General features: G+C 41.4%; 1 protein-coding gene across 1 annotated transcript in view; it reads right to left on the bottom strand.

The window, feature by feature from the left end:
* The window catches only part of LOC8040188 (Down syndrome cell adhesion molecule-like protein Dscam2), a 292,425-nt gene that overhangs the window by 23,153 nt on the left and 257,109 nt on the right, over nucleotides 1-12,163 (bottom strand). The window contains exons 13-15 of the mRNA XM_042286468.1: nucleotides 11,729-11,877; nucleotides 5,519-5,650; nucleotides 2,670-2,837 (exon numbers count right to left, since the gene is read on the bottom strand). Of these exons, the coding sequence (XP_042142402.1) occupies nucleotides 2,670-2,837; nucleotides 5,519-5,650; nucleotides 11,729-11,877 (449 nt within the window). The remainder of the gene's footprint in view (nucleotides 1-2,669; nucleotides 2,838-5,518; nucleotides 5,651-11,728; nucleotides 11,878-12,163) is intronic.

Below are 12,163 nucleotides of genomic sequence, written 5' to 3'. Positions count from 1 at the left end.
AACATTCATGGATGCAGCGTTTATATTCCTAAGACTGAGTGGAGAAGAAAAATATGTAAGCGAGGTGTGTGTCAGTTGACGGCACTTAAAAAAACAAAAGGCATTGATAGCACATTCATTGTCAACAGCGCGTGGCCGAACCGTCTTGACATGAGCCGGTAACCGTTATTTTTTTTCCGGTTCAGTTCCGGTTCGGGTTCATCGCGATGACAAAATAACGGTACGGGTTCGGGTTCAGTTCCGGAAAAAATACCGGTTCGGTTCCGGTTTTCGGTTCGGTTCGGTTCCGGTTCGACACCCTGATATATATATATATAAATATATATATATATATATATATCACCTTAAAACAGGCAAACACTAACACGCACGAACAATACTTTTTATATAAATAGCTTATTTTCTATCAAAGACGATGCACAAAAAGGGGCAAAATCTCAAAGTTGTATAAAACAGAGCGACTAATCTCAAAACCATCAAAAGTTGTTTTGTTTGAAGACTAGCTGACATTTGAGTTATCTCATGTACCATCATGCACTTGTTAAGTTCGTATGAGTGGTTTTTTTTTAGTTCCTGCTACCGTATACTGAGATATAAAGGTTTAAAAAATCGAAGATGATATTCGAAAGTAGGATCGAGACAGAAATGTAAAACATTTGTACTCAATCTTCTATTTACAAACATTCGCTCTTTACGTGTCGTTGTTTTTCTCTTCTGACGTTCTGTGCATAACTGAGGCAAAAAAAAACACGAAAACTTCTATCAATCAGTGTCTCGTATGGTGACAAACTTTTGTCTTTTTTTGTCTTTTTTTTTTTTTTAAGAAAACGTCAGGTTGAAGTTTGATTACCCAAACTTTTAAAAGGGGAGATTGCCCGGGCCTAGTGCTCGAATCCATCACTGTCTATCTTGCGTAAATATCAGGTACTCGTTCATGCTTTGCCTAATCGAGAAACTTGAATTTCTGTCGTAAAGGGTAAAGGGTAGCGTGAACGAATTTGTCCTTGTCGGTTTATTCGAGCTTGGTAGCTTCAATCCGAGAAGGTGTTGGGCAACTCGCAATTCTATAATGAGTTAGAAAGCGCGTGCCTATCGAGCTGTGAAAATATTAAGCTTCCCGTGACGACGTGCACTGGGTTAGGAAAAAAAAACTATGAAGTTATTTTTTTACGCAACGAAGTTTTAGTACAGGACGTTTTTGGTGTATTTTTCTGACCATCACTTTTAAACGTGATATTTTCTACAATACTGCTGTCTCGTCCATTCGTCCGTATAACACACCGACAGTCTATTGGAGCAAACAAATTAACTTTATAATGTCAATGCATAAAGAATTATGATCGCCTGTACTAATTTCAAGCATAATCTCAACATCAAGGAATAATATTTTTTAAAAGATACTATCGTATTTATTCGCAATTAGGTCGACCTCTTTATTAAAAAAAAAGCTCAAGAATAGTGAATTACTGCGATTTATGGTAGAGGCCTGGCGAATGACGAGGCACCAATAACGTCAAACCTCAAAAATAAGATCCCCGTGGATCGCCTTCCTTTTTGTTTTCTTTATTTCAAACGTTTTTTTTTTCTGGTCATCCGCTGTTGTTGTTTTTTTTTTTTTTTGTAAGTTTTAATGATTGAAATTTGTGGGCTCCATGGGAAAGTAGACAGACAAATCTGTTCATAAAACGGTCGACATATTTTCGAATAAATAGGCTACTACCTTCTCTTATAATGTTTCTTTGTACTGTGTTTTAAGTCTAAATAGCGAGAAGAATTATGAGAACACTAATATTGCAAACGCCATGCTTTCAGCAGCTTAATTCAAGAGCTCTCAAAAATTCCGGTCGATTGCCCGCCCGCCTCACTCTCATTAATGATCGTTTGAACAAGACTAAGATAAAGCATGGTTTGTTGATAACGAAGACCGCGTGATTAAATCCTTTAGTTTGAGGAAATGCTCAACATTAATTAATCAAAAATGTTTAGTAACTTCATGTATGCATTGAGTAAAATTTAGGACTAAATTTCATTTGGCTACCGACTATAAAATCTGCCAGAAATATGTTCCGGCACATAAACCCTATCAAAAAGCATTCAAATGATCCAAAAACGGTTTGGGACAAAAAAAAAAAAAAAAGACGTTGACGGAACATATGCTTGAAACCTTTGTGAAATAGACATATTACTTCGCAACCTCGTAAGGCTGGCAGTGCCCTAGAATGCTAGATATTTAATAGGGGAGGCATGCCGGTAAGATAAGGAAAAGCGTAAATAGAGCAAAACTTCCCGTTCCTTGCCGTGTACTGCGAACACACTGCGGCGGCTGCCGAAGCGCTGCACACAGGCTGCACACAATCACATTCCAAACTAACCATGACGTCAGACGACGTCACAGCGTATCGTGACATTCTAGCTTCGAGCGGCGTAATGTTATCCCGAGCAGTGACATCACAACGCCACGTCATGGTATCGCCTGACGTCGCAGTCTTACAAAAAATTTACCAGCTAAATTGAGCAGATAGTTTGTTACGCTAAAATGTAACGAGGAAATTCTCTCTCTAAACTCAGCGGATAGCGTTCCAAGCCACAATGACTCTACACATAACAGACAGCCAGGAATCCGCCACTAGATAGAGACAAAAAGGGTCGTAGCCTTCAAAACACCTCACCTTCTTCCTTGGTGATGACGCTGACCACCTCGCTGGGGTTCCCGTGTCCCAGGGAGTTTTCGGCCAGCACCCGAAAGTTGTACGTGGTGACGGGATTCAGGTTGCGCACCACGACGGACAGATCGCTGGGGGAGTTGCGCGCTGACATCACGTCCGGGGTCCACTGCTCTGAACGAGAGGGCGCCGCGGTCCGCGCTTCCCAAAAACCGAAACGCCAAACGGGTCTGGGAGCCGCTAGGGAACGAACACTTTCTAACACGCTGTGTCGACGGAACAACCTACGTCCAAAAGGAAGCCAGCAGTTTTTTTTTTCTTCACTCGGTGCAGCCTCAAACAAAGCAATTGAACACTAAGTCCATGAACCCGTACCAAAGACAGCGCTCTGCAGCGCTCGTGTGCCTGTCTTCATTCTTTATAATAGGAATCTCTCTAAAGCTACGAGGGTAGAAAGAAAAGATTCCGGAATGAAACTGAAAACAATTTATAACTGATTTCAGTTATACTTTATTTTTGGACATAACTACCCCGAAGCTCAACACAATTAGTCCAATGTTTCGCCTGCTTTTTGATTCCTACCCGTAAGTGACATTCTTCTAAATCATCCAAACAACTGTTCACAGCCTCCATCATCTCTTCATTCGACAAAAATTTCATTCCAGCGAAGACGGTCGTTAGCTTTGGGAATAGTTGGACGTCCGAGCAATTTAAATCAGGTGAACACGGTGGAAGCGGAAGGATTTTAAACATCAGTTTTGTCAGTTTTTGATAAGCGACTGCACTTGAATGGCGCGTGCATTGTCATGGTGAAAGAACACCTGGTTCTTAACCATTCCCCGGCGTTTTTTTAATTACTTGTTTCAGCTTGTTCATAAGTGCCATGTAGTATTGGCCAGGAACATTTTTTTCATTTTCAAGATAATTAATTAGCAAAAGTCTTTTGCCGTATTAAATGAAACTAATGCCATCGCCTTGCCTACCAACTGAATGGTACTGGCCTTCGTCGGAGCCTATTCACATGGCCCGGTGCATTCGATTTACTGGTGGTTCTCGTTCTCGACCATAGTTGCAAATCGTCGCTTCAAAGCCCTTGGATTTGCCTGAAACACTTGCAAACTCTTGACTGACGTTCGAGCTCAAACGCGTTTTTGCTCCAGATTGAGGTAGTGCGGCACCCATTTTGCAGAACTTTTTTTTTAATCTCAATTCATTATGTGAAATATGAGCAGTTCGTTCAGAAGAGATTATCGCTGCTCCCTCAACTTCTCGCACTTTTATGAGGCGGTATTCTAAATCGAAGTGATGTATTTTATCAGAATTTCTGGTCTGGTAACAATTTTTGGACGTCATGAACATGGTTCATCACTGTTTCCCTACGACATCATTTGACTTGGGAAACTCCGAAACTCACGGTGAAAAATGATGGTGATGATTCCACAACAACAGCATTCAAACTAAATCTGATTTCCGTCGCCGTTTTTATCTCCAAAAAAAAATATTTTGGCGACAACTCGTATTTCGTTTTTATCCATCATCAAAAATGTTCATGGTTGCCGGACTAGAATGCTTTTCAAAGCTAGAATTTTCGAGATATAGATTTGATATTTGTTGTCATTCTACACAAAAGGGTTGCCAACATTGTGACATAAAAACAATTTGAAAAAAAAATTACCCTAGCGGCGATTCCGAAAACTTTTCAATCTAACCTTGTATATTTGCCTATTGTAGTTTGACCAAGAAGGTCTTTTGATGGTGTATTCCCATTATAGTCATTGAGAGATAATAAAAAAGAGGGGAGTGGCAAGACCCGCGCATCTCATTATCGCTTCGCAGTCAATGAGGTTGCCGAATCAGCCAATAAGAACGTCGAAGTATCAATCACGAAGCGAGAGGCATGTAAGTAATAAGCTACGCTCTGCGCTTCGTAGCTGTCAGTAACTGTAGAACTGTAGACAGTGATGTAATGTTGACAGCCTATAAAATAAAAAAAAAAATCAAACCAGAAAACATTTTCGTTCAATGCAGCCTCAACAAAATGCATTGTAATATGAAGCTAATGGACACGTGGTGATCTTATGGTGTCATCATACTGGCGTGGAAGTCTCGGTCGAATATGAATCCATTCTTTTTGGAGACAACCCAACTACACCCTTTATGCATTCTCAGATATAGTCATATTTAAGAGATAATTGCTTCATGCGCTCCTTACGTGTCCTCATTAGAGCCAGCCACCGATCCTCCGTGAAGCGTAAATTGTCTTCTAGCAAGACAAATTAGTGCTCTTCCAGGACGTTCGACAGAGCGATTTAATGTAGCGGCTGGAATGTGTCTTTTCTTTGTTTTGCACAGTCTTCTTTTTTGTTTTGTTTATAAAAAAAACAAGTGTGTCAGACGTTCCACTCCTGAAACGAATTAATCGCCAAGTTTTTTTTTATATAGAGGAATAGAATTTATCTTCCTTTAGCCTTGGTTTCCTGAAGCGCAGCATTTAAATACTCAGTTACTCTTAGGAAGCATCATCCAGATGTCTTGGTCATACCTGATAAACTTGGATATGCACAAATTCTTTTACCGATGAACGAGGCGACGTCATAATGGGTATGACGTCAGCGCGTCACGTGATGTCACAGTGTCACGTGACATCCTGACATGATTACGCCTCTTGGGTCCTTTGGGCTTATATGCTTTATACCTGAGTTTGTGTAAAATCTAGAGCTGGAATCTGAGGCTGCATCTTAACGGGTTTTTGCTAACAGAGAAAAACGAGTAAAGACATTCTATGCCAAAAGCACGTATGGGAGGTGTCTAGTCTCTTCGTTGACTATAACGTAGAGAAAGCGTTGTGTCCCTACCTGAATCCTTCTTGTACTGGATGACGTAGCTGGTAAGGGGTAGGTTCCCACTGTAGGGCTGCATCCACGCCATGGCAACGCTCTGACTCGTCACTTCCTTGATGTTCAGGTTCCGCGGGCTGTCCGGTTTTTCTGCACCGGATTAAGCACCACGGCTCACGAAAATGTTGTCGCACGATTCATCACATGATGTCAACGGCGTCTAAGTGTCGGTAAAAAAACCTACAGTTTTATGTTTTCTACACAACATACACAACTTGGCTCGTCTCGATTTTTTACCAATACAAAGCGGTGTTTCTAAAGCAAACGCTACTACGATTTGTGGACGCATTGAATTGACGCTTCGAATGCGAAGTTTGCTGTTACTTGTTAGTGGTTGGCAACAAGAAGTAGCACTACCATCGGCATTATGACGCGAATATTTTTTTTTTTTTCTCTTAGCGCGTACCCCGATTCGTGAAAAGAATAGAACTTATCAATCAAAAGCTTCTTGGGGCATCAAAGCTTCACCGCAAAAACAAAAATGTTCGCGGAAAATGTTAGCGACCTTGAATTTAAAATCTGATTGTGGGCAACCCCAACTTCAGTAAAAGGTTATGGCATTCGTGTAGTGAGATTCTGAATTTTTTGAAGCTAAGCTCATGTCATTGCATTACCTAAATGGAGGTTTCACCGGAGGTTGAGAGCCTTCGTGTCGAACTCTAGAAAGCACTTATCCCAGGGAGTGTTCAACCGCTCGAGGCGGGTCACGTGGTATATGAGCCGCGTTTCCAATATGAACTGCCAGGAGGTGCCAAAATCGTCGATCGTCTGCAAACGCCTCCGCCTTTCCGCCTGCTTTCCTCCTCGCCACGCAAAAACGCAGCGCATGCGCACTTGCGACCAGTCGGCGCGCGGGAGGCGTACGCAATTAAACTGCGAACGCCCCCCATGGCTTGAGTTGGACGCTCTCTACAATCTATAGACACTCTAGCGAACTCAGGTAGCAGTATACGAGGCTCAACGTAATCCGCGATCACTGCCTGCTAAAAAAAAAGCAAAAAAACAAAACACGTGCGGCGTGGCGAAGCCTAACTCTCTTATTATTGATTCGTGTCCAATGATTTTCTTGAATTAGCCGATAAGAACACCAAATATCCAATCGCGAAGCAAGATGGCTGAAGCAAAATGGGCAGCGCCCTGAGGTTTGTACGCCGTCCTTAACCAGAACAGCAAAATGTTTTTTTTTCTTTTCTCGCTTGGGTTTATCATGTTGTTGCAAGCGGAATGACATGCCACAACGTTGATGGCGGTTTGTATACGTTGGGAAACCGCCACTTTTCAGTACCACTGCACACTATTGATACTTCACTTGCACATGTCCAATTTCCAGGAAGGGGGGGGGGGGGGCATCACTAAAAAATATTTAGGAGATAAACTCTGGAGGAAAACTAGTATTTGCGAAAATACGTTAACAAAACATGCAGAACTAGGTAAACCACAAAAAAAAATGTGGACACTGGAGCTTAAAAAACACAAGGGAGTAACGATTTGTGTTAACCCTCCAATGTCGAATGTACTTAAAGATATTTTTATCAACAAATAAAAGACGTTAAGAGAGAAATTTGAGTAACAATAGAGGCTTCAACACACGGACGTTTTGGAAAGAGCCTTTCCTTTCTCACCGTATACAATATATGCACAGATGATGAGATGGAGGCAGTAGACGATTAGATCTCCAAAGGAACAGTTACGAAGCAACGAGCGTGTACATAAAAATCCAAGTCATGCGTTACTCAAGTTTTTGTTGATTATGTCACATCCCTACCCTTAAATATGTACGAGTAGTCCTGTTTACCAAAATAAATAGACGCACGTTCCTAGTTAAGCACAACCATCATTCATTTCTGTTTATTTAGTTTTGTCTTCTTATAATACTCACCACCTGCGTAAATAAAGACGTAAGTAAAAAAAAAAGAAAAAAAAAGAAGACGGCTTCCATGAGCTGTGTGTTCCCGGTGCATTTGGTTATACGGGGCCTTAGGTAAGTAAAATATCGATACAAATTGTTTAAGTTTCGTCTTTTTCACTGTACGTTGACCTCAATGTACAAAGACTAAGCGAAATAGCTTCTTTTTTTTTTTGCGAAGTTGCGTTGCATTTTGCTGTAGTGTGAAGGCGGGCCAAATGTTAGGAACTTTTAAATATGCAGAATTCAATTTTTAGTAGCACTATACAAGCACGAGGTAGAAAAACTTTAAAACATAAAAAAACAGTAATATTTCTTTGTCTTTTTTTCTGCTTTAACGTATAACTTTTATTAACATCGTACTCTCACCCGCTCGCATCGCTTTTTACTTTGATCTTCTTATATTTAAGATGGAGTCTCGAGTCTTGAATGGGGCAACAACGTGAAAAGTGAATTTTCACTTCTAATCACGCAGCAACACGGTTATAGGAGAAACTTTTAATGTTGTCTTCCTAACGCATACTGAGGAACAGAGTAAAACATACCCTCTAGGCGATAAATTTGAGGTCGTAAAGGCAAACAAGGATTTGTTAGGCGGGACAACGGGCCGCATATTTGACTCCCAAATTAGTAGCATGCCCTTTTATGCAGGGCTCCCCACTAACGCCATAAAACAATAATGGGCTTCGCTAGTGAACCTTAGACAGCGGGCAAAGGTTCCCGGATATATTTTTTGCTTATATGTAACACCACCTAAAACGATTTATATCCTTCAGTGTTAGTGCCTCCTTATTGTGTGAACTTTTCTTTGCAGGAAGCCTGTTTGAAACGCCTATTCTGAACGGATATCCCGAAACGGGTTTGCACACGGCGGCTCAACTGATAGAATTGATTCAATTTTGTTTCTTTTCTTTCAAGTTTGAAACAAAGACCCACCATATGTAAAAATGACTGTCTTACGATGTGCCATTTTCTTGGGAATATATTTCATTCAGACTTATTTTTGAACTATCGTAAAGTTAAAGTTATATTTTGTCTGGACGCACTGCCTGTTATTACATATAAAACTTTCTTAGGCATTTCTGCAATGGTGCCCACACATTTCATAAGACATATTGAAACACCATCATGCACTCAAATAAATTCCCAATCACTTTTATAAACACAAATTAATGTAGGTTAGATCTACCTACTCATTTATTTATGATCATTTTCATAAATAGCTGCTCAGATTTAGAAATATTTCATATTCTCTATTTCTACGTCTTACCACCTTTAAAAACAATTGTTTTCCCCTCAAACACATACTTCTGTTTCGGCTGAAAAATAAACCTGAAACTTTTCCCGGCATTCAACTTTTCACAAATAATGTGGCCAACTTTTGCTTCCGGTGAGAACGGTTGCTTTAAACGTCGTTGTTATTCTGCATACATTTTTGTCATGCCTTGCTCTTTGCTTTATTTCCAATATCTTTGTCATCGTACCATTTTGAATCTGAATTCTTCAACTTGGGATTTATTAACGCAGGAAGGCAACATATAAAGAGACTTGCCTTAATTCGCATTCTCTATTGATGCAAAGTTAACAACTAATGGTGGCCTAATTCAGACCACCTTAGTTTAAATGAATTAGGCATAACCACACAGCAATTTCGAAAGTTTCGCAGCATTCGTAGTACACTTTCAAAATACCACAAAGAATCGCAGTGATATTTAGAAAAGGTTACTTCCACACCGACGGGGCTTGCACATTTGGTAGTAATTACCTCACGTCCTCCACAAATAAGGCAGCGCAACACATCCTCTACCCTAGGGAACTGCCCCGTCTACCAAGAAATCCGACCTGCTGATATTGCTTGACTGTGAGTTTATTTGTTACCGTTAAGGTTTTTACAATAACATATTTCTAAGAGTATGTTCATTTTAAACGTAGTACTTACTTGACTGAAACTAATATAGAAGAGTGCGCTTTGCAATCCTCTAGCGCACAACAATTCAGTCATTGTGGTTGCAAATTTAACACGAAAGGTCGCTAAGCCAGTATGCGGCCTTCACTGAAATATTAAACGCGAAATACTTCATGACCAGCTTTTGACATAGTTACTAACGGAGGGTTTTAGAGTGGCGTACCATAATGTTTATATGCACCATAGTATATAACTTCATAAGCCCCTACGTGCCCGTAGAACCCAAACCGGGTTCTCGGTTTTGTGTACAAAGGCGATTTTTCAAAAATAAAGTGGGTTGCCCAAGGTTACCTCAAACACAACTTTTTTTTTTCCCCTCGCGGTGTGCGAGAGGCTATTGTAAGTTGCAGCTCAAGAATGTAGGGCGAGGGAGAGGAAGGCCAGGGGGAAGAAAGCAGACGGAACGCTGAAGAAAGGAGGAGGTTTTCTCATGGTTGAACATGGTTGAAAGGTTTTCTCCTTTTCTTTTCAGCGTTCCCTCTGCTCCCTGCTCTCCTGACTTCCTTTTTTTCGCCCTACCTTTTTGGGTTGTAACAGACTACATGAGAGGCTAAATTTAAAACGATCCACGTCCGAAGCTGACGTCAAGTGTGCAATGGCGGCTCCCAGGACAACGGTGTCGTCGCCACCCACACGACGTAGCCTTTCAGTACGGGACGACGTTCCACTCGTACAGTGACGTGCTTGCCGCAAATTTTTTTTTCTTTTAATTTTAAGCTATAATTTTACGGGCGACACTTTGCAAAGAGTTCGACCGCGTCCGTTGTCGTCGCCATTACGGAAAACTCTTCTCTCCGCTCTTGGTGCGAGGCCAGGGAGGTCGTGTTTTCCCGTCGGCCGCACAGTGAGAAGATGGCATACCGCCAGCAACGACGCGGCGAAAGAGTGGCTTCCGTGAAGTCTGTTTGAAAGACTTGTTTTCCAACATTACTCGCGTTATGCGAAATTCATCTTTGGCAGTATACAGTTGCTAGGCGTAATGTTTGAGGGTCTTAGAAACTTTCACCGCGCCTCCCCACTTAATTCAGGGATCACCGAGCTCTGGGGGGGGGGGGGGGGGGGGGGGTAATCAGTGGCACCTACGACGCGAACCACGACGTACGTGTATGAGAATCAACCACGTCGCACTTGCGTTCATAGGTACGCGGCGGCGGAATTCCAACCACATTTCGCGAAAAATACGATTTTTTTCTTAACTTGCTGCGTGCAAGAGACGAAAGCTTCTCGGCGTGAGCAAAACAAAACCGCTTGCATCGATACGACGCGAGCGGTCGCTCAGCGCAAGTAGAGTTTCTATATAAATTTAAAATGTCCTTAAAGACAAACACATGTTCTAAAAAACACAAAAAAACAACTAATACAGCAGTTCGCATGAACACTAAAAGCTGTGACTATATCTTGGGGGAGCTACAAGCATGAACTATTTTGTGTTTTGTTTTGCGGTGATTAAAGTGTAGTTAAAAACTCTCGTGTATATACTGCTTTATTTTAAGTCTCTTGTGCCGTGCGCTCTAACATGCGCTAAATTTGAAAATGCCAATCCGCAAATATTGACTCAGTTTGCTACGCCAATAATTAGAAGCACGAAGAGAGAGCCGTTTGGGTTAACAAAGAGTTAAAGCAGGAGAGTCCCAGACATCGTGTTTTACAGGAATTATTCCTGCTCCACAAAAAATGTTATTCTTTTTCATGGCTTTCATATTTAAAACTGAAGCATAAAATATGAGTGTAAGGTTTTGTCATGAAATGCAATTAGGACTACACTATTATAAAGGTTAACAAACGCTAGGAGGAACAATGTCTGCGAAAAAGGCAACGATTATGGATACTCGCCTTCTCTGAGTGAGTTACAACCCCGTTCCAAAGAAACATATGATGCCAGTTTTGTCGACAGTCATCCGGTGGTCGGCGAGTAGAATAAGCCCCGTCATCCTGACTACGAGCGTGTACGCGCGCTGATCGGCCGATGAAATAATATCAGGGGATGGAACTGACATTAAATTTTACCGGGAAACCATTGTAACAAAGTTCACCTCAAGAAATCTAGAGCAACGTATTGTTGTACCTTTGTTGATGTCATCGATACTCCTTCAAGAAGGCTAACGTAGTACTATTAGAAGTCATTGACTTCGTGTTACCATCTTGTCAAATTGTATTGTCTCGCGAAAAAAAAAAAAAAAGAAAACGGATTTTTGAAATTTGTAGCAGACGTCAAAAGATCAGCCCCGAATTAATTATACACGGCTTACGGGCACTGTTCTTCGTAACAGTAAAAAAAAAAAGAAGAAGGGCTCACCTTGCACTACTATCTGGAAGTTGGTCTCGTCTCTGCCGTACGCGTTGGACGCCATGCAAGTGAAGAGGGAGGAATCGCGTCGGTCGGTCGCCTTCACCAGAATCTCCGACACGAGGCGCTCGGGAAAGGTTGTCGACGTCTCTTTGTACCTGCGAGTCCAAACACGCCATGGCATTCCGTGGGTAGCTTTTCTCAGCCAATAATACGCAGTCTAACGTGAGATGTTGTCTGTCCATTTTCCTTCCTCCATCACGCACAATTTTCGGTTTTTCAAAACCACAGTTTTAGGTTTCAATCGTCATGTATAACTTACACTGGGTCGCCTGCATTTTAACCGTTTTTTAACGTGTAGTGTTGTCACAGATAGCTTAAATAACCCCGGGCTTAGCTTAGTTATTATGTTCACCTTACTTGCTTCGTGATTCGTCGTTTGCA

Source organism: Ixodes scapularis, unplaced genomic scaffold (assembly GCF_016920785.2).
Source record: "Ixodes scapularis isolate PalLabHiFi unplaced genomic scaffold, ASM1692078v2 PGA_scaffold7__128_contigs__length_106722199, whole genome shotgun sequence".
NCBI classification, from domain to species: domain Eukaryota; kingdom Metazoa; phylum Arthropoda; class Arachnida; order Ixodida; family Ixodidae; genus Ixodes; species Ixodes scapularis.
Note: the sequence above shows the minus strand (reverse complement) of the source record. Positions and strands in the feature narration are given on the sequence as shown.